Raw genomic sequence first — 24,003 nt, forward strand, 5'->3', positions numbered from 1 at the left:
GTGTGAACTATATGGTACTATGCAAATAAGTATGGGATAACCTGCAGTCATTATTCAGAACTAACTGACCGCTGATTGTTGCTGATTGGCCAATCAGAATCAAGTATTCCACAGAGCCTTATAATAAACGAAAATAATTGTATTTCCACCAAAAGCTTAGATTTATTTTGATTATTTTTCTCTGTAATACTCCTTTCCTAATTTCATTTAAAATAGTGAGGAGTGATGTTAAGCGCTTTCTGACCTTGGCAGTGTCGGTCTGCGCTGTCCAGGCTGTAGCCGGCGGGACACTGGCAGTGGAAGCTTCCAGGCGTGTTAACACAACCGAACATGCAGCCCGTCACCGCCACGGGCAGCAGGCACTCGTCCACATCTGGTGGGAGAGAGAAACTTTTTTCTTTTCTTTTTTTTTTTACACAGAAGTTAAGTTAGTAGACGTACAGGCTCACATGTTTGGACACACGCACGCACACGCACACACACACACACACACACACACACACACACACACACACACACACACAGACACACAGTCCTGTACAGGAGCTCTGGTTGTGGGTGAGCTGGTAATATAATATAATAATAAACTTTATTTGTATAGCACTTTTCCAAACATAGTTTCAAAGTGCTTTACATAAGATAAAAAATAAATAAAAACAGAGGAAGAACTGTACAAGAACCATAAGAAAACAAACATAGGAAGATAAGAAGAAAATATAAAAATAGACATTAATCAGGTGGTACAAATCAGGTAGTAAAAGCAAGTCTACAAAAGTGTTTTTTAAGAAGTGATTTAAAAGAGTTATACTGAATTTGGCCTCACAACCTCAGGCAGGTTGTTCCAAAGTCTAGGGGCCCTAATAGCAAAGGCCCAATCTCATTTTGTCTGGACTTCGGAATGGCTAGAAGGACCCTGCCCGAGGATCTTTGGCTCATATGGGTTTAGAAGGTCTGTGTTGTAAGAAGGGGCTAGACTGAGCTGTGCCTTAAAAGTAATCAGTAAAATATTAAGATCAATTCTGAAACGAATGGGTAACCATTGAAAGAAATCTAAATTGGTGTAATGTGCTTTACTCTTCTGTTTTTGTTTCAAGTCTGGCTGCTGAATTCTGTACTAGTTGAAGACGGGAACATTTTTTTACATTTTTTATTTATTATTTATTTTATTTTTTTGAGGCCGGAGTGGAATGAATTGCAGAAATCTAGACGGAGGAAATAAAAGCGTGGATGAGTTCTTCAAGATCTGCAGGAGTTAGAAAAGACTTAGCTTCCGAGATTTTTATTTTTCCTTAGCCGCTAATTACACGACTGGACGACCTTGTTCACCTGTGTGTTAAACTAAGACCGCTGTCTAAAACCACTCCTGAATTTCTGGCTGTTGGCTTTACGTTGGCAGCTAAGTCACCAAGATTATGTTGAATAATTGCAGTGGAGGATGGCGGCCCGAATAGTCACCAAGCTGTTTATTCAACTTTCTTTATACAAGACTTTGGATAAGAATGGGAGTTTAGAGACAATTTCAGGTCTAAAATTGCTAAGAACCGAGGGGTCCATATTGTTTTTTTGGGTTTTTTTTTGAGAAGCCATTGGATGAGTTGACTTCCTGTGAAATGTAAAACATTGAGCCAGGGAGATGAGATTGCTGATGGTTTGTTTTTTTTCTGTTTTTTTATTTTTTTTACAGGGGCTACAGGTTCACGGGTGGCCTGACAGAGGTCATTAAATGTATTTAGCAAGTTGGCCATTTGACGGGAGGGAACGGAGGGAGTAGAAGAAGCAACTAATACATCAGAGAGTTTCTCAGCAGTCAAGGGTTAATGGCGTGGGAACGACTCGGTGAAGACTAGACCTTGGGTGGGGGGGGGGGCATAATATTTCAAAGCTAAAACAGTACTAGAAGTTGAGAGGTTCAGAAGACTCGGCCCATGAGTCTACAAGGTCCAGCGAATGGCCTTGATTATGTGTAGGCCCAGTGACATGAACCATCAAGTTAAAAGACTCCAGTAAGTTTATCAATTCTTGGGCAAAAACATTATCGGGGCAGCAAATGTGAATATTAAAATCTCTGAGAATGAGGACTCTATCGTCATTGGGCACTATTATTGAAAGTAGTTCTGAGAATTCATTGATACATCTTGAGTTCGGCTGAGGTTGGTGGTAGACTCATACACAGAGGATGGGATGAGGCTTGTTTCCAAGCCGAAGTGCGAGGAGCTCAAAAGAGAAGACACCACACGACACTGGGTTACACACAAGTCTATACCTGTGAATGACAAACACACCCCCTCCCTGGCCAGAGGGTCTGGGGTTCTGGAGGTAATAAAAAAACAGAAGGGATGGCTTCATTCAGGGCTGATCTTGTAGTTTAAGCCAGGTTTCTGTCAACATTAGGAAGTCCTGATTATTTGAGGTTGTTATATCTTTGCAAATAAAAGATTTGTTGTTCGATGATCTAACATTCTGTAAAACTAACTTAATAACAGTATTTGGTGGAGCAGCGTAAGAGTTTGTGTTTATACGTATGAGGTTTGAGGGATTTACTCTGGAAAGAGGGAAAGACATTTTTGGATGGAAGGGTGGAGAAGGGCAACTGACAGTGAACGGGGAGATATTTGGTCTGGGCGTAATAACAATGGGAATGCTATTTTTGTAGGTAGAGTCACGAGGCACCAGACCGACCTTATGTCAGCTTGTGGTAGAACACAGTGCAAGGTCAAGGTTAAAAGACAACAGTTTTGTGCCTGTTCTGTTTAAGTGGCGGCAATCTCTTGCAAAAAGGTTTCTGCGATCCCAAAATGCAGCATAGTTATCTGCATAGACTATGTTAACGCGGCTACAGTCTCTCTTTAGCCAGATATGAAGGTGATGGATGCGGCTGGAATCCATGTCAAAAGCAGGGAGAGGGGACTGGTCCAGATGTCATAATTGTCTATTTTGTTTTCAAAGTGGTATTCATACAGTAACTTCTATAAAATTGGATTTCAGTCATTCAGATTTTTTTAAATGGAGATCATTAGGAGGATCATTTGGAGACAGAACGATGATCGAGGGTAATGAAAGTGCTCTCCAGGGGGTCCTTATTTTGGAGATGAAGATGCCGAACCATTGACAAGCCCGCAACGAGCATGGATGGAGGAACAGATGAAGGCGGGTGTCGGGGCTCTTTGCGAGAAATCCTACCCCGGCGGGCAGGCGACACACACACGGTGACCTGTACAGGAGCTCTGGTCGTGGGTGAGCTGGTAGCCTCCAAAAGGCTTTATACATCTATGCCGGCATTGGTGCCGCCCTTGGCTCATTTTCAGAATCACCATTTCCCATTATAACCACAGCTCCATCCTGAAGCAATAAGCGCAACAGAGCAAATTCAGTGGGCACAGACCTACTGTAAAGCATAAGGAAACTAAAGCAAACACGCATAGTTACCAAGACACTAAAGAACAGGTGTCAAATAAAACAATATTAAAAACTATGAGACATGAATAAAAAAAGAATAATGGCAGATACAGTTAGCCTGTAGTCCAATCTACTTTATGAAGGAAAGCAAATGTCATGCAGAGAATTTGGGTCCCAGTCTCTTCCCCTGCTGTCGGAGAGGAATGCCTGCTAGAGTTATTTCATGGCACTGGAATGCCCAGGCTCAAACTTAACTATTATCAGCGAGCGGTGTTGTATACAGGACCCCACTATGTCATTAGACAGATATGTCAGACGGGGGAAAGAGATATTCGTCCAACCGCAGACGGATGACGCTGTACAGCAATACGAGCCAAAGCTACTGTTGACATCTAAATATTGCATAAGGGAACACACGCGACTTCACATGTCGTGGCATCACTTTTTTTTTTCTTTCCTTCTAAGTGCTGCGAGGGGATCCCACCGCCATAAAACGAATGGCTCTCTGAAAACCTCAGTGAGCCGTGGAAGATAAAACGTACAAAATAAAAAAAAAGATTTGAAGGGAGACTCTGCTGTGCTGTAATATGCCTGCAGGCACAATGCTTTGTTATTGAGGACAAATCCTCAAGAGACTCCGCGAGAGAATGCTGCAGTAGTAGGAAATACACAATCTGGGAGCCGTGAAATGAAAAGGGGGAGATCCTCGAGACCTCGACAAGTTCGGCGGTCGTCCAGCAGGGTGAAGCCTGGTCTGCAGCGACACTGCGTCAGGGTCTTGCTTTGGTTGCTGCTGTGAGAGCAGAGCTGAGAACAGCCGCCGTTGTTAACCGAACAGGGCGTCAGCTCTAAGATCGGATATACAGGACAGAAGAACAGAAGTGATGTTATTTACACAAAATAGCGCCATGAAAAAGGAACAACAAAAAACGTGGACAAACTGCACCAACGAAGAGGCTCAGTGGCGGGGATGGACTTTACATGGTGGATAACAGCGACACAAATACAGCTTTAAAAATTAACACTGAACTGTCTCAACAAGAACTACACATGGCGAGCTTCAACAATTTTAGGCACACTCTTGTATCCTGGTGTGACCTGCACACCTGAGCAATGGCAAAAAATAATCTTTGGCCATGTTTCATACGTCCGGATAGAGTTATGCTTGGAGAAAGCCACAAAATGCATTTGAACCACAATGTTTGCTGCGAACTGTTCAACATGGTGGGGATTGCAACTGGGGATAAGAAGGATTGCAACTGTTCTGAAGGAAATTTGTTGATGTACTGTATTTGGATGATCGGCTCAGAAACTGATGCTCATGTCAGATGACCAATCTGACTCCATTAGTCTGACTGAGCGATATATATATATATATATATATATATATATATATATATATATACTGTTTGACTAGGAAAGACAAGGATGTGCAGAAACAGACAAATAGGTATAAAAAAGCAACCTTGCTATTATTATATTATATATATTATATTATTATAATTGTTGTCACTGCAGGAATTTCCAATACAACAGGTGTAATAAAGAACCACCGTGTAATCACTGTTGTAGGTATTGAAAACTAAATTTGGGTTTTTGGTGTTAAACTCCCAAATGGAGTAGTAATAGTAAATGCTTAAACTCACCCAGACAGACGGGGGTGACTGCACTCCAGGTGCCTCCATGTTGACAGTAGCTGTTAATATCTCCACGAGCCAGTGTGTAACCGGGGTAGCAGGAATACTGTATGTAGTGTCTGTACTGCCTGGGGCCCGGGTTCTCCACGTTCCGAAAACTGAAGGTTCCGTGAGTGGGCACAGGTGGGTATGGGCACACGGGCCTCCTGCTGAGGGACCGAGAGAGCGGGGCCCCGCTGTCGGTGACGTTTCTGCTGAGATGGCGATAGAGGGGCATTTGTGAAGGAGTTGTGAGGACTGTTGGCAGTGCCATCACATTGGGGTGGCGACTAGAAATAGAAATGGAGGGAGTTGTAAGCGGAGAGGAGGAGGTGGAAGAGGAAGAGGGGGTCAGCGTTGAGGAAGATGATGAAGGTGTGGACGGAAATGAGACAGAAGTGCTCTGGTGTTCTAAGCTGGGCACATCTGGTGGGAGCTTCTGGGTGGTCTGGCTTGGCCCCGCCTCCTCACCTTCAGGCCCAAGCGGACCACCTTGAGAAGGACGCATCGCTGTACTACTTTGTTTTGGGACAGCCTGAGTGTTCCCATCCATAGTAGCAGAAGACCTAGAAGGTCCAATATCAGGATTGGTCACGTGGTCTTGGGATGCGTTGGAGAGCGTGAAGCCCTCCTGGTTTGCAAACTGGAGCAGCTCAGAAGGCGTTGGTGTCAAGGCTCGACTACGATGGGAAGTCACTTCCTCTGTATGATCCAAGACAGAACTTGTAATGGTAGTGGCGGGTGATGTCTGAGCCCTCTGCGAGGTGGACGTACTCGTACTCGACCCGTCTGCGGAATTAGGCGATTCTGTAGTGACGTGCACAGCCGGAGTGAGAGGCATTTGAGAGACCCGTGTTCCTCTGTCTACCGCCATCGCTTTCTCAACATGACCCTTCACCTCTAAGTATTTCCAGAGGGTTTCCGTGTCCAGTGGTGGGCTGCTCTGCCCAGGCTCCTCATCTCTGTCAGATTCAGTCACAGCTGCTATGGTTCCCCTTTGGCTGGTAGCCTCAATGCTCCAGACCTCAGCTTTGGCGTGAGGGCTTCGGTATTGAACTTGCCGCTCCGAGTAAACTTTTTGGTCGTTTGCTGTGATCCCATTGCGATTGGATGTATGAGAAGGCATGCGAGAAGATAAGCCGCTAGATTTTAGGGCCGACTGCTTGGAAGCAGTATTGGCGTTGGTGTGGTATTGGGCATTAGGCAGTTGTTTTTCCTGAACCGGAGAGGGTTGGAGTTTCTGAGGGGTAATTGGAACTTGCAGGTCTTGATTCCAAACAGAGCTCATCATATCAGCTTCTAAAAAATGAGAAAGACATTTAAGTATGCAATATCTAACTATAATGAGAGATAGAATAGGTAGAATTATGTCACATTAGTTTACTGATACAAAAACAAACAACAACAAACATACATGAAAGAAGATGAAAACATAAAAAGGTCTTTCTCACTAAGTCAGGATTATTTATGGAAACGTTGTGATTATTCACCTTTGCAGACAGGCTTACTGCCGTTCCATGTGTGGCCCTTACAGTATAGCGTTGAGGGCCCATAGAGCCGGAAGCCCCCGTTACAGCTGAAAACCACCCAGGAGCCGTCTTCATTCACACTGCTCACCCCGTGCACAAGGTGCCCTGGGCTTGGGCAGCCCGAACCTGAAGCAGCCACGGGAGGAGGGAATGGTTAAGTTTAAGTCTAAATTTTGTTCTTCGCCCCTCCGACACCCGCAGCTCAAAAAAGTATAAATACACATGACCCTAACTTGACGGCGGACTCACTGACACAGATGGGCAATGCACGTGACCAATAACCGGAGACACAGCTGTTGGTTTGGTATCCGTGGAGTCTGTAACCGGGGCGGCAGCGGAAGATCACAAACAGGCCTCCGTAACGGAAAAACGTCCGTCCGTTTTCCAGGTGTCCAAACCCGATGCAGCTCTGAGACGCACACGCTGCGGGAAGAGTTTTACAATGAAGCCAACGGTTTCCCCCAAACAAAAGAAGTGACGTGGAGAGGGCAGTGATGTGGCAGGTGAGGTTAGCCATGGTACCTGGAAGGAGGATGCAGACCAGTGGCACCAGGAACCCGGTGAGAGCTGCCATGGCTTCCCCAGCCAGAGACGCAGACAGGATGGGTCCTCCTTCCTGTCTGCAGAGCTGGGATACCTCTCACATGTTTTAGAAAAGAAGGGGAGGGGGTAGAGTGGAAGGCAGGGGAAAGAAAGTAGAAAAGAAAATTGAGACGGCGGGGGTAGACTCGGGGGGGGGGGGGGGGGGGTTAATGAAAAAAAAAAAGAGGGAGAGCACTCGGACAGAAAAGAAAGTGGGTGATTAACGAGGTGGGGGCGATGACGGAGAGAAGAGAGAGGAAGTCCCGGAGGACCAGAGAAGGCGGACTGGGTAGAAGGGAGGGAGGGAGGGAGGAAGGAAGTAAGAAGAAGGTACTGTTGGAGCTGGAGAAAAAAAACAAAATGCTCTGGCAGATGGTCGGGAGAAGGAGGCCACATTAAAGGAGATCACACACGGGGAGCATTTGAAGGTCATAAGCCGTGATCGTTACGATAGCGGACATTTCGGGGTTCAGGCTAGAAGGTGATTCGATTGAGATACTTCCTCTCTCCTTTAGTTGCCTCGAGCAACTGATGGTCGTGCATGTGTATTACCCGTCTGTCGCACTCTGTGTGGACATCCCCGGTAAACTCGGCTCCCACTGACGGAATGCCCCGGCCTCTTTAACTACTTTCACACATTGCTTAGTAATTATAGTGCACACAACACGAGCATGAAGGAACACGCAAGCAAGTGCACAACAGAAGAGTTACGCACACACAAACCGCAACACTTATTTTGCCGTAAGATATACTGACTTGTGAATGCATCCATTCAAAAGCCGCAAAACTTTCTAATTTACAGTAATTATCAACCCTTAAGGATGTTTCATAAAAAAACAAAAAAACATTTTATTGTCTTTAACAGACCAGCTGCAACATTCACATTGGAAAGAATTATAGATATATAGATGGAGTCTCAGAGCCTATAAAATTTAAATGCCCAAAGTTTGGGATGAATCTTAGACCACGAGTCAGTCCTGTCCTCTCTTATCACGACAATCCCTTTCATTTGCTTAAAGTGGTTATCCGTAAGATTATTTTGTTAAAAGATACCATATTTAATATTTTTTTCAGCTGACAATTTTTCAGAAAGCCATTCTACATATTTGCTTTACGCGTGTGCTCCTCTCTGTACGGTTTCCATTGCCGGGCGGTGGGGTCCACCCCTGATTGGGTAAATGAAAGGCAGTCGTGGTGAATTTGATAAAGCAGCGTAGTTAGTTGTGGTCAATGATGACCAATGTCCAAAAAAACCCCCAAAAAAACAGAAATATTCACACTTAGAGACCAAAAAAAAGAAAAAGGAAAGAAAAGTAAAGTGATGGAAATGTTATCGGGAAAAATGTTGCAGTTTTGAATGGAATCCTGGGACTTGCACACAGATGATGGATTCATGGATTCCCACTTTAAGAAATTTCCCATGTTGTTCACGAAACCACCTTCTCTCTATCTCCCCGTCTCAATTCATCCAAAGTCTTTCAAAACGTCATACTTTGTCACCGTGACGCATATTCCTTTCAGACATGCTGCTGGTCCTTGTCCAGCCTGTGCACCACCCTGAAGGCCTCCAGGAACTCTGTGAAGTCGATGCTTCCGTCCTTGTTGAAGTCGATGCTGCGAGCCAGGTCGTCGATGGCCCCGTCGTCCAGGTCCACGCCCAGGTGGGCGCTGAACAGGCGCCAGGTGTGACGAAATTCCTCGACAGAGATGAGGCCTGAGGGTAAACACCGACAAAATACGCCTGGTATTCTGAGTTTCAGGTTATCGACAAGTACTCCCCCTTTGGAATGTGACAACGTGTACTTTTTCCCCCTTTTTTTTTTTTTTTTACCTGAATGGTCTTTGTCTATAATGTTGAATATTATCTCAAGATCTGATCTGTATCGGACCAGAGTTTCCGCCAGGTGTGGTATTACCTGCAACAACGACAATGAAAAAAGAGACCGAGACAAGGGGAATTTGTTTATAAAGCATGTTATCATCACCATCTAAAAGGCGTTAGAGTAGGGCTGGGCTATATAGAAATTGTACAAAATTTAGCTTCATAATTATGATTATTATTAACATACAAATATTATGAATTATTATTAAATACATTGAAAACACAAAATGTCAAAATCTGTGCAATTTCAGATTTTCTTTCTGAAATAAATTGTATTAGGTTAAGTTTCTTACAAATTGAAAAGCATAACTTGTATTTTATATAATTTATATAATATAATTTTTTATATTTTATTTTAAGAAAATATTTACTAGAATATAAATTATATATAAAATCTAAATGCAAGGCACATTTCTCACCATATTGAAAATATAGACAAAATTAAAAATCCCACAAAATGTAAGCTATCATCAGGAAAATCGTCAGTCATGTAACGTGTGCGCTGACTAGTGAACGGGCTAAACGTTAAAATAGTGTCGGAGTACAAATAAACAAACAAGACGGTGCGGTGCATACTTGTGGGATGGAAATCCCCGGGCCCATGTACTTGAAGCAGGACTCGTACTCCACGCTGCCTTCCGGTGTCAGGCGAGCCAGGTGCGGGCGGAGCGTCCTCCAGGGCAGGTCCAGTCTCAGCGCGGCCTCCAGCACCTGAGCCCACTCACTGACTGAGATGCAGCCTGGGCACAAATAGAAGTCAATTATATGCAATATACATCTATAAAAAAATAGACTGAGTGGGTTGTAAATATCAGAATATCAGACCGGTGTTGTTCTGGTCGTGCTGCAGAAAGCCTGCCATGAGCTCCGAGCGGTAGGAGAACAGCTTCTCCCGCAGAGCTCTGAGAGCCGAGCCCTCAGCCGCGCGCACTCTGGGGGAATAAACACACACGTGAATGAAGTTAACTCGTATCTCCTCCTCCTCCTATAAAGATCAACACCAAACCACCTGGAACCAGGCGGCTTACCTCTGTGTGAGGGTGAGCTTCCGGGTGCAGTGGCTGACCTGGTACTGGTAGAAGCGCGGCACCAACTCCCTGCCCAGCTTCACATAGGCGCCCCTGTTGCTGCCCTCCTCGTAATAGTTGGAGGCAGAGAAGATGGTGATCACCTGGAACACACACACACACACACACACACACACACACACACACACACACACACACACACACACACAGACACACACACACAACACAAACACAATCATTGCTTTCATTCTTGGGAACAATTTTTCTTTTGCCTGCCCCCTAATTTTTCTGTAATTATATATCATTATCATTGATGCTATATTATATTACGTCATTTAGCAGACGCTTTTGTCCAAAGTGACTTTTTAAAGGTGGAACTGTAGTATTAAAACTATTACTACCATTATTATATATAGATACAGTTGTACACAATAAAAAAATATGGCAGGATAATGGAAAATAAACCTGATTTTAAGATTTTGAGCAGTATGAACTCATTAAGCAGAATAAAAGAATGAAGAATAAACCTTTTTTTTTTTTTTTTTCAATTTTAATCTCTAAGAATCGTTATTATAATTATTGCTTATTATTACCATCATTACATATTATTGCAATGTTTCCGTAAATGACTCATACTGAATTTTAGTACCTGCCCATATTGCCTTACTCATCAGCTAGTGATACTCTCTGTTAACTTCTATTTATAGATGTTTACATGATATAAATATGTTAAATTTTTTTTGTTCGTCGTGTTTTTACTTACTTAAAAGTATTGTGTCAACTTTTGCTGTTACACCCAAATTTCAATAGATCAGTGTTATCTCATCTTATGGGTTCTCCTCTTATGAATAATGGCATGAGCCCTGCTAGTTGAAATAAGGAGTAGCTTTACGTGTCCTCCATGGCAGAGCTCGTAGCCCTCCTGCTTGCACTCGTGGGAGCGGATGAGGAGCTGCAGGCCGTGGCTGAGCAGCAGCTGCCGGGTGACGTCTGGGCCGAAGTAGCAGCCTCCGCCCCGGAAGGTGTTGGGGCTGCAGCCGTCCTGGGGCTTGGGGTCGCTCCACAGGATGTCCACTATCTGGACGGAGCCCAGAAAAAAAGGAAAACGTTTTAACACAAGTTCAAACTTTTACCCAATAAAAGAATGGGATTATATAACCTGACCTGCTTCCACTCCCGCTCATACTGCGGCGGCGACGGGGGCGACAGCGAGGACAGAGAGTCCAGGTAGGGCACCTGGAGGACGTCGCCGGAGAGAGCGGCGCCGGGAGAGGACAAGCAGGGCTGTGGTGAGATGCAGGCCGGTGTGCGGGGGGAGCAGAGCGAGGAGGAGGAGGAGGAAGAGGAGGAAGAGGAGGAGGAAGAGGAGGCGCTGCACTGTCGGCTGAACACCCGGTGCCTCTTCCTAAAAATACATAAGAAGTCACGATCACAGTTATTACGGTAAAACTAGGGATGTTTACACTATCCATACTGTATATACAATACACACCTATATGTTCAAAATTCTGAGTCAAAGAATCATTGAAATTCTTCACAATTTGAACAATATGTTACATATTGTTACACATTTAAGTAATATGTCTGAGCAATGTCTAGCTGTCCAAATAAAACTTCCTTAAATACGTCAAATCTAATAGTGTCATATAATCATGTTCTAAAATATAATCATGATTACAAGGCAGGAGAGTAGCTACAGCAGCCAGTACAGTACAGTAGCTACTAGGGGTATAAGTTGATCCAACAAGTCAATACAAAGTTGAAATTGCAATATCAAAAGTAGTCAATACCAAAGAAACACAATAGCCTGACGGTTTTGGATAATACAGTTGTGCAGAAGGTTTGTTATGATTATGACTAAGTGAGTGACGTGGCCTTTTTTCCCCCTTTGTGCAGGTTTCACATTGAAAGACAGAAGGGTTCTTCAATGTTTTTGCATTCTTTGCATACTAACAATACTTTGACAGACTCTCTTAGATTTACTTTATTTAGTTTGCAGCGTTTGAGTTTGGCGTCTGGGCTCCACCGCTCACCACTCCCGGCGAGGCGTGCAGCAAACGTAGGGATACTTAGGGAGCTAGAAATATAGGAGTGATGAGCTCGAATCCCCTGTTGCATAGAAGAGTAGAGACAAACAGGTGGAGCAGGGGAGGTGGAGGGAGCGCAGCAATGCAGCAAAGCAAGCCGGCGGCCAGGTAGGGCAGGAGGGACTGGCTGCTTAAATAGACCGGCTCATATGCGCGTGGAAGTGCGTGGCACCGTCAGCTCTCTGAGCACAGTACACTTGAAAAATATATTTTTACTGGGTTACAGAGATCACAATGTAACTACACTTTCGGCCACATTTAAGATGAACCTATCCGGGAAATGCTAGAAATGTAACTATTGTTTTAAAGTTGAATTGCATATCAATCGTAGGCAACTGTGGTGAATTGTAATGCGTCATATTATGGCAGATTGTGTATTATGTTACTAAATATCCAATTGCTATTTGGAAAACGGATGCCGTATCATACTGGTTTAACACACCTAGAATCTGGGTCACACTAGCCCGACCTCTGACCTGTGACTGGGTGTCCTGCGGCTGCGACAGCTGCGAGGTCTGTCTGTGGATCTCACTCTGTCTGTGGATCTGGGTCTGTGGATGTGTCCGCAGGACCTGCTGACGTCCAGCTGCTCCAGACTACGCCTGGGCAGCCTCAACGCAGACTTCACCTAGATGAAGGAGAGAGGATATGTATCACGACACAGGTATCCTGACTGAATAAATCACAATGCTCGACAATAACAACTGAACGAACAGAAAATGTATTGTATCTCCAAAAAACATCTTCAAATAGTGATCACTATAAAGAATCGGGATTCTAAGGTGTATCAACATTCTCGTACCGTATGTCCTGAATGGAAACATGTCCAAGTAAAGACCTTTTTGCAGTAAAATATTTTTCCTCTCTCTCTCTCACCTTGCACCTCTCTATGGAGCTGAGGAAGTCCAGGTCGGTCTGGTCCGATATCCCTCCGTGGACCACCAGCACCTTGGCGTCTATCACCGTGGCGACGGGCAGGAAGCTGAACACGTCCTGAAACAGCTGGAGTATCTCCCGCCCGTGAGTCTGGCCACATTCCCCAAAGACTTAAATCAGTGAACCTCTTCAACTAACTAAAAGAAGAACACATGTTTCATTGCACTTGCTTTTACAGTCAAAACATTTTTTCCCCCCTGAATGAATAAAATATTTGTAATTAATATACTTATATGGGTTAAAATCAGAGAACAATTTTCACCGGCCGCCATTTGTAGCGTGTGTGTGTGTTTGTGTGTGTGTGTGTGTGTGTGTGTGTGTTGGCCACAGTCGTCACATTGGTACGTGTGTTGTGGTGACGAAAAAAGAATCTCCTCTTGATGTCATAAATAAACAATATTATAAACAAAATAAACAAATAGAAACAAACCAAATTGCTGTACCTTGTACTTCTGCATGACTTCTTTTGTAAATCCATATCTGTAAGAACAAGATTTAAATTGTAACTGTCCCCCTTGATTTTGATTTGATTTTCCATCTCTAGGCATACAGCCTGTCTGGATTGTAGCTGGGCAGTATGGAACTTTTTTTAAATATTATTTTTGTGATACCTGAAGGGAATTTTAAACCAATATCTGTGCATAAACAAAATAAAAAAAAAAATAATAATAATCTCAGTAGCTCCCATCGGAAGTATAATGCAGCGTAGTGATGCAAGACTCGCAAACGATGTGTTCATAGTGAACAAATGTTTTAAATGACTCGTGCGTCCCTTCGGAAAAAGCGAAAGATTTCAGAAACTTCTAAAAATGACTGAGGACTAAATTAAAGTCCAAGGGAAATCAAAGGTCTAGGCACTTGGCATAATTCATATTGGATGCCCACCAAAATAATTGTGACAGAATTGTGACAGAAAGACTGAAGAAATGATTCTTAAGAGAATTCCATTCCCAACTCAACAGCCGACGACTCTTCTGACTCTCGTTCATCGTTCACAGGAAGTCCTCCCTCGACCACCGTGCGTTACACCAACTGAATCAAAACGAGTCTGAAAAAAACGAATCCGAAAAATCGAACGACTCTTTTTACCGAGTGACTCGTCAAGAACGGAATAAATTTTTTTTTTTTATTTAGAGTCAAACCTTTCATCACTTGTTCTGCTGGAGCTGATATTCACAACGGAACTGATGAATTACTAATCATTACTAATCATTCAACAACCCTAACCCAGCCTCGCAATTTTGATCTTGCAACACAAGCCGAACCTTTCTTCATGGGTCAAGGCGCTGACCTGAGATTCATGATGTGGTCCTCGTGGTTTCCTCGGTTCAGGTGCATGTGGTTGGGGTACAGTAGCAGGTAGGCGAACAGGAGGATGACCACCTCCATCGACTGTTTCCCCCGGTCGACAAAGTCCCCGTTGAAGACGTACGGGGTGTCGGCCGAGGGAAGACCGTTCTGGACCGGAGTCAAAACAACGCAAGAGTCTTTTTGAAACACACAGCAGAGACACGCCTCACTTCAATGTCTTCCTTTCATACATTAATTTTTATCACATTATATTTAATTGTTGTTCTCCCTTTTTTTTTTTTATAACAAAAGCAAAATATATCTTTACCTTGTAAAATATGAGTAGTAAATCATCAAGGCGCCCGTGGAGATCACCTTTACCAAATTCAAGGGACAGAGACAGAAGAAAATGTTTAAAGATCCAATGAAAATCCATTCATTTAGTTGACCCATTAAGGTGCATCAACAATTAATGTCATGAAAACGAGATGGTGAATCGCACCAATTGTGCGTTTTCGCGCAGATCACAAGTGTTGTCGAAGCAAATGAACCACATCTCCATTCATTCATTGAAAATCACCCCCCTCCAGATAAGGTAAACCAACGTTGTTTTAACGTCAGCGGGAGGGCCCACCTACCGCAGATGGTGATCTCCTTGGCGTACGACGTGGACAGGTGGATGACGTTGGGCATCTGCTTCAGCAGCTTCTTGGTCTCGCACAGCAGCTGGAGCACAAACCTGGCGTGGAGGGTCTGAGGGAAACAGAGAACCGAGAAGAAATAGAATAGAAAAAGAAAAAAGAAAGAAAGAGCCAAATATACAAAAGCATATACAGTACAAACTTTTACACCATTAGCGGTTGAAATGCAAAGGGATGCCAGGGATGGAGCGTTACTGTAGCATTTAAGTTTTTCAGATGGAGTATGAAGTACTTATTTAGGGGTATTTTGTATAATGTTGCGATGTTGTTATTTTTTATTAATCATTTATTACTTTCTTTACTTTGGAACAAACCCCCAGAGGATCTTAGAAAGGCTCGGACCTTAAAAATAACTGCCTATGAATGAACTGCTCGTCCACTCTTAAATTTTAATGTATTTAATGTATTTTATCGATTTTGTTCGGAAAGTCTTTTATGCGCTACCCAAAGCCTTTGTGTGGGAAATGTGCTCAATAAATTAAGCTGCATTGCCTTTACTGACTTTTTTACACGCCAATCAGATCATCTATTGTCACATCTGTCTGTGAATTCCTGTAGAATAGAATGTCACCGAGTTGAGAGGAAGAAAACACAAAACGGTGCAAATTTTCGGCAACAGGTACCGCCCACGGTTTCTTTGGTGTTTTTTATTTCTGGCTTTGAGGGGGAGTACATATCATACAACACATCCGCCACCACGCCGCTTAGTGAATCTGGTACCTGGCGCTCCTTGAAGGCGGTGAGGAGGAGGTTGGTGTGGGAGACGCTCAGGGGGAAGGAGATCCGCGGGCCGCAGTAGGACTCCGGCACGGGGATCAGCTGGTAGCAGGTCTCCCTCTCCAGCCAGGGGTCCACCACGGGGTCCAGCAGCTGGGAGATCAGGTCTGCGGCCATCGCAGGGGTACAGAACCAGAAACACTCTGAACTCTGGTTGTGGTTTCTTTTCTCAGCGACGGGTTCAAAATCAAACCCCCTTTCTCGCACTAAGGCCACATCCAGCCAATTTCACTCCCTGAGTCGAACCTTTTTGACTCCCAAAAAGAGTCAAACCTTTGATCACTACGACTTATCAGTTGTCATTTTCAGAGTCAAACTTATTCTAATAAACACAGTTGGTATTCTGGCTGGAGCTGATTGGATTACATTACTCCGTAGAGCCTTGCAATTTTGATCTTGCAACACAAAAGCTACTCCATCAAAGAAATGATTTTACTTCACCAAACTAACTTATTTCAGCTAAAATTGGCCGAAACGAGGCGACTCGGAAATCGAATCGTCGCAAGCAGGAAGTGCTGTGGAGAAGCACTGACTAGATCAGGTCAAAAAAACTCCTTGAACTGAGGCCTTTAACATCGCCCATTTTGAATAAAGCCTGATTCACTGTGTAATGTAATCAACAGTTAAATACTATGCTGAGCTCTCTGTGACCTTGATCCACTTCACTATGCTAATACTAACCACTGTCCTCTCATTTATGCAGGATAAACAAGGCACGCTGGCACCTGTAAACACATTCAGTCCCATTCCCTCTCATCATTGTGCTGGGCTTGCTCTCTTTCTCATCCCTCACGCGCTTGTTCGTTCACACACACACACACACACACACACACACACACACACTATTATCCACAGGATATAACATGCATCACTTTTTTAGCACCCTCGAGGAATGAAAAACAATCATGACACGGGCCTGACTGTTTCAAAAGAGTCGGTCAGTGCACACTTCAGCCACAGCTGTCAGTGCAACACACCGCCATGTTGTCGCTAGGCAACAGGGTATACACGGTGGGTTTTCCAGACAGAAATACAAGGGGCATGACTAACAAAACCAATGTTAATTTGACAACACATAACTACATAAGGGCCATTTCTTCAGCACCGAGGCAACGGATAAAACACAAACATCAACACAATTTAAATTAAATGGTTGTTGAGGCATTATTATGTTTTTTTGAAGGCTTGCTGTAGTGAGCATTGCATCTTTTTGAGAAAAAAAAATCTAAAACTGACTTGGTGTAAAAATGCTATAACAAAAGCACTAATATACCCTATAAACCCATAACCTATATCCCGTGCATAGTATCGCATTTTGTATATTCTGTACATTTTTATATATCTGACTATTTCTGTTTTTTGTTTTGTTTTTTTGTATTTTTAGGCTATTTGTGTATATTTGACAATTTTTTTATTAAATTTTCATTTTTTGTTTATTTTTTTTCTTTATTCTGTTTTTATTCTCCATTTTTTGGACTGTTAAGCGTTTTATTGATGCTAAGCAAGCCAAACATCACCAGAGCAAATTCCTGTAAATGTACCCGGCGGAATAAATCTGATTCTGAATTCTGATTCTTATTCTAAATTAACCCCAATTAGCAGCAAGAAACAGGCCTATCTCCATTATAGTACATCATTGAGACAACACCCCCCCCCATGTATGTTGCTCAGGTTGCACATTCATAATTGCAATTTTATTAAAAACATTTTAAACAACTGAAAATATATTCTGCAATTTATCGTCGATCAGAAAGACATTGTTCTTCAACAATCCAGTGTCTGCGGAGAGATGGAATCATGTGGATCCTCTTACCTGGCTCATTATCATTCAGCGGAGTGAAGTTGTCCAGCATGAAACTGAAGAAACTGGAGAGCTAAGGACAGACATCTAAGTTAAAAAGTTTAGCTCCATTACTCCCACTGATACCTCTTGTTTCCTGCTCCAGCGGTAAGAGCCTGGCAGCTGATGGGACTTGCCTGTAGCTGGTCCTGCTCTCCTGCGTACTCAATGGACTGGAAGATGTTCCAGGTGTACCTGCGTCGCATCTCCAGGCGAGCCATGTAGCGTCGGTACCATCTCTGGATCAAAATGGCCGCCTTCATAGCTATAGGGAAGAATCACACACGCCGATCAGCCACAACATTAAAACCACCACTAATAGGCACTAACATTGTGTAGCTCCCCTGTTTGCCTTCAAAACAGCTCTGGCTCATCGAGGCATGGACTCCACAAGACCTCTGAAGGTGTCCTGTGGTATCTGGCACCAAGACGTTAGCAGCAGATCCTGGAAGTTGTGAGGTGGGGCCCACATGGATCGGGGTTGTTGTTCCAGCACATACCACTGATGCTCCATCGGATTGAGATTTGGGGAATTTGAAGGCCAAGTCACCACTTTAAACTGTTTGTCATGTTTCTCAAACCATTCCTCAATATTTTTTGCAGTGTGGCAGGGTGCATTATCCTGCTGAAAGAGGCCACTGCCATCAGGGAATACCTGATACTTGCCATGAAGGGGTGTACTTGGTCTGTTTAGCTATGTGGTACAGGTATGTGTCAAAGTAACATCCACATGAACGCCAGGACCCAAGGTTTCCCAGCAGAACATTGCTCGGAGCATCACGCTGCCTCCACCGGCTTGCCTTCTTCCCACAGTGCATCCACATGATGTAAAATAAAACATGATTCATCAGACCATATTCATCCATTGCGCCATGATCCACTTCTGAGTCTTACATGCCCTTTGTAGGTGCTTTTGGCGATGCACAGGGGTCAGCATGGGCACTGTGACCGGTCTGCAGCTACGCAGCCCCATACGCAGCAAGCTGTGATGCACTGTGTGTTCTGACACCTTTATATCATAGCAGCATTCACTTTTTCAGCGATTTGCTACAGTAGCTCTTCTGTGGGATTGGACCAGACCGGTTAGACTTCGCTCCGCAAGGGCATCAATGAGCCCGTGGGCGCCCACGACCCTGTCGCCAGTTAATCGGTTGTCCTTTCTTGGACCACTTTTGGTAGGTACTAACCACTGCATACTGGGAACAACCCACAAGACCTGTCGTTTTGGAGATGACCCAGTCGTCGTCTTCTTCTTCTTCTTCGGGTTGCTCCTGTTAGGGGTCGCCACAGCTGATCAATTTCTCCAATACCTTCTGACTCGGTAGTCTAGCCATCACAATTTGTTCCTTGTCAAAGTCCCTCAGATCCTTACACTTGTCCATTTTTCTTGCTTCCAGGAAAAGATGCATATCAAGATGATCAATGTCATTCAATTAATCTATCAGTGGTTTTAATGTTGTGGCTGAGAGGCCGGTGTTAGATTTAATCCTCCGCCCTTTTTTAGATCATGGACACTGTGGTATTTTCCATCCATGTCAGGGAAATATGATTTGGTTATTTTCACTCCTTCCCTGTAGATAATTGTATTAATAATTGTGGACAGATTCTGGTCTATCCACAAGAGTAAGCCCCCACTTTGACACTCTGCTATGGCTGCACTTAGCTTTGTCCGTTAATTGGCACATTGGAAAGTACAGTAGGTGGTGCCACACCTTGCTGAAGGGAACTTTGTGATATATATTCTTATTATCAAATTCATTATGGTGTTATTCAGATTTGTTAGAATTCATTTCAACTATACCTTAAAATAAATAAAAATTAAAGGGCTAAAGAGCACATTGGTCAGTGTGGCCATGTGGGGAAATTGGGAATCGAACCAAGCACCTAGAAGGAGCAACGTAAACGCAAACCACCCTATCTCCAGAGGCACATATTCCATCATGGTTGCTCGGAAAAATATAACTATATTAATTCAAAAGACATAATGGATAATTAAGACTCTCATGGCATTTACTTATGTTTTTACCTGTTAATACTGAAGAGAGGTTGACTTATTTTATTCACATTAAACCAAATCTCTTGCAGTTTTCCACAAATGACTTACGAGCCTATTAGGCAATAAAATTATGGTTCTGGTGTTGTATATTGAGCTTGTCATTAGTGCAATGACATTACATTTACAAACAAATATTTTCTAGTCAAATTTCCCAGGGTGAAATTTACATATAATCGAGTAACCAAATATTCACACCCATTCACGTTTTTGAATATGACATATTCACCACGGCCCAAACCATGGCCCATAACACAAATGTGTCATTCACAACGCAAAATATTTTTCCAGAGAGGAACTTACTCAGAGCCGGAGTGGGATCCTTGGCTTCCTCATCTGTGGAAAGAAAACTACAGTTCAGCCCGAGAAATGGGTAATTGAAAAAAAAAAGTGTGCGAGGTGGTGTGGAGAGGGAGAACGAGCCGTAACAAGACACAGGGGAGAAGAGGGAGAACGCTGGCACCGGAAAAACTGAGCAAATTAATCTACCTTTCTCATTAAAAACAGAGAACAGGGGGAGCTACAGAGCCAGCCACGTGTGAACCATCTTGGTGACATCACATAATGAGGGTGTGCAGCAGATATGTATTTAAATAATACAAAAGAAAAGTACATGACACTTTCAATATTTTATTAATAATTTATTGTTAATATTATTTATTGTTATTCTTTTATTAATACATTTTATTTAAACTGTGCAGCTCGGCCCCCTGATGGTGTGCGAAGGAATTACAAGGCGGGCATGAGAAAATGAAAGATAAACATGTAGTTCAAGTTCAAGAGATTATTTGTCACATATAGTCAAGTCAAGTCAATCCAAGTCACACTTTATTTATAAAGCACATTTCATACCAGGCTAACACAATGCACTTTACAAAGAAATAGAATCAAAAAAAGAAGAATGCCCCTGAAACAACAGCAACAACAAAACGACAAAAACAGCAACAAAAGCAACTACAACAGCAGCAGCAACAACAGAAAACAACAACAACAACAACAGCAGCAGCAGCAGCAACAACAGCAGCTGCAGCCACAGAAACAACAACTGCAGCAGCAACATCAACACCAGCAGAAACAACAAAAACAACAGCAAAACAACTATAACAGCTGTAACAACAGCAGCAACAGAAACAACAGAAACAGCAACAGCAGCATCTACAGAAACAACAGCAGCAGCAGCAACAACACCAGCAGCAGCAACAACACCAGCAGCAACAACAGCAGCAAGCATCATACATATATGCAGTGAAATATCATGAAACCCGGTGATTACGCAAAATAAGCTCTAAAAATACTCTAGATACTGAAATAAGTACTGTATATATTAAAGGCCTTCAATATAAACTAGTGCAATGGCCATTCAAAACATGCCTGTTAATGAAAGTTGCGGTGACTCACAGTTAAAAACACTGGGGAAATACTCACTCTCATGGGAAAAACACACCTAAGTCGTGCTTTTAGATAAACTCTGTGATTGCTTGTTTATTGATATTACACGTGTCACATGTTCAAATTGCACCAAATTAGACACTGCATGTCCTTGGGTCCTCAGCAATACACCCCCCATGTTGAAGTAGATCGGATGAACAGTTGTTAAGATAATTGAAGGACATACATACTCAGGTTCTTTCCTTAATTACTTTGATGTTGAGCCCTTTATTTAGATGTTTTAACTCATACTTGTAGGATAATTTATTTTAAAAAATTGGGGAATGTGCACTGGGAATATGGGACGGGATGGGGGACGGAAAGGGGTTGTTATTAATATTCATTGAAAATAATAATATAATAATTTGTTCATATTCTAATTTATTTTCATTTTTTAATTTTGTTGTGAAGAGACCAAAGCCACAAATGAATGTGACTGCTTGGTTTACTATAAACTAAGTTAGTTTGCATGTGACATTTTTTATTTGTACTTTTGAGGTCCGAGGGTGGAGGTCTTGCCAAAAAAGGTTTGAATACCACTGGTCTATAACTATCAACATCTTGGCAACTGCAGAGTCACACAGAAAGGATAAAAAAGAGGAAGCAATATTAAGATGTCCACTACACTAGGAGACCAAATCATACCTTACGTGCACATTACAACCATGAGGTGAATAAACTGGCTATTTTTGTAAAAACAGAATAAACCAACCACAGAAGTTTTTTACCTATCTCCAGTGTCTTGCTCTGAGCCTCTGTGGCGATGGAGGTTCCACAGCCCATAATGTCCACGGAAAGAGCGGGGTGAATCCTCACATGGGCCGGTGTCTCACAAGGTGGTGATGATGAAGAGCTGGACCAGAGGGCATGGAGCTGCAGAAGAGAAGTCCATAAAGAGAAGGACAACAAGCGTTACAGCATAAGAAAATACAAATAGAAAAAAAGTCAATATACAATAAAACAAACAAAAAATACATTTAAAAAAATACACGATAACCTGCAATATATTATAATTCTAAAAACTAACAAAAAATATTAAGAAAAAAAATCCCAATATGCAATACATCTACACGTTACCTAAAAAAAACAACCCTGCAATACACACTGTCTCTGTATAAGCAATTCAAATTCTGGTAACAAGTATGACGTCAACTATGTAACTAATGAGATCTAATAATACCAAACTCTTGATACTAGAGGTATCCAATTGCAAAGGAAATATATATATATATATATATATATATATATATATATATATATACACTAACTTGAACAGGGCGGGAAACGACGTGTATAAAATGCATTCAATCCATTGTAATCTGTTCTCATTTTAATCGTCAATCTTAGAAATACATGTATTTACACTGGAGGATTAGGTATTATCACAGTATTAAGCCCAATCACATCCGCCGTTGGTTTCCCTGCAACGCAACAGGCTCTGTGCATGATCCGCAATGTGCCTACCTGTCGCTGGCACTCGCGATCCCCAATCCGTCGTCTTGAAATGCATTTAAATGAACAGAGCTGGAAATTCTGAACAGATGGAGATAAAGAGCTAAAGATAAAGAGAAATCTACAGAATGAAAAGGAGGAAACGCTCGGAGCGCAGCGCACCGCGCGGCACTGAGGCTGTCCGCGGGCAGGGGGAGGGATGTTCAATTGAAATGGACATTACATGCATGGATTCATTACATTTACATCACCACATGCAGTAGTTTGTCAAACTTTAATAGGATCTTCATTTGAGGGGAGCCCCCCCCCCCCCCAAACCGTCTGTGTGACCAGTACACAGATGTAGGGGTACGAGCCAGATGCGTTACTGCATGCAGCGCTGCAGAGGGAAGCGTCTAGCGCCGCCGAGCATCTCAGAAGCAGACGTCAAGAGATGGGCCTTGGGGTTAAGTTCATTGAAACGCTGCCACAGTCAGAACTGCCGAACTACCCATCAGGTCTTTTTAACGCCAAACTGGAAATGATTGATTCGTACACGCTCGCAATTTTGATCTTGCAACACAAGTGCTAAATTGCATTTTGACAGGATTTGAAGACAACCGCATCTTTGAAGCCCAGCAAGTGACCGCTGTACTGTAGGGTTGCCAGTTCAGGCAACTGCGATTAATTTACTTAATATTTGGTGGGAATTGCAGTTCGTACCCGGCCGTCACAATGTCTTGAAACAGTGCCTCAGTACTGAGGACTGAGTTTTTAAACAATCACGTACAGCACCAATTGGAACACAAAAGGATCCAGTATAAAAAGCAATTTCGTGTAACGTGTAGACCACACTTATGGCAAATCGAGCCGTTTCAAAACCATGAACCGAGACAAAGGTCGAACATGGATAGACTTTAATAAATGCGTTAAAACATAAAATATGTACAGTCAAGGAGCCAGCACAGCCGATCGGCATTATGCGGCGGCTCTGGTGAAGGTCCTCTGCCGCACAAGGGCGACGGCAGCGTTGACCTCTTGGTGAGTGATGGTCCTTCGCCTGTTGGTTTTGGACAGACGGGAAGCCTCCAGCCCCACCAGTCCGAGCAAAACCCGCTTCGGACAACTAGACGGGCTCCTCCGGAAGACCGGCCCCACGGAGTAAGCATGACTGCCCTGTGAATGGAGAAGTTAAACATAGAAGGGCGTTGACGACAAAGTAAAACTATTCATATCTAAATCAGTGATAATTTAACAGTCCCCAGTCATTTTTAAATAATGCAGTAGCAAAAAGAAACCATGGCCTCCCTCATTCAACAACTTCAAATCCCAAGTCCCATTTTAAAGTGTGGTCTGACCGCCTTCTG

At 43.1% G+C, this 24,003-nt stretch overlaps 1 protein-coding gene across 1 annotated transcript; it reads right to left on the reverse strand.

Annotated features, from left to right (window-relative positions):
* Positions 1 to 8,700: 8,700 nt before the first annotated feature.
* On the reverse strand, positions 8,701 to 17,987 carry ppef1 (protein phosphatase, EF-hand calcium binding domain 1; the record flags this gene model as incomplete). The annotated part of the gene is made up of 16 exons (XM_079997319.1): positions 8,701 to 8,897; positions 9,015 to 9,099; positions 9,642 to 9,805; positions 9,891 to 9,997; positions 10,094 to 10,236; positions 10,986 to 11,171; positions 11,258 to 11,498; positions 12,657 to 12,808; positions 13,057 to 13,206; positions 13,560 to 13,596; positions 14,408 to 14,574; positions 14,735 to 14,781; positions 15,045 to 15,159; positions 15,828 to 15,991; positions 17,698 to 17,758; positions 17,862 to 17,987. 16 exons carry the CDS (start codon positions 17,985 to 17,987, stop codon positions 8,701 to 8,703), a joined length of 2,142 nt encoding a protein of 713 aa, XP_079853445.1.
* Positions 17,988 to 24,003: the final 6,016 nt, after the last annotated feature.

The sequence above is a fragment of the Zeus faber genome (assembly GCF_960531495.2).
Source record: "Zeus faber genome assembly, chromosome: 3".
Classification (NCBI taxonomy): Eukaryota; Metazoa; Chordata; class Actinopteri; order Zeiformes; family Zeidae; genus Zeus; species Zeus faber.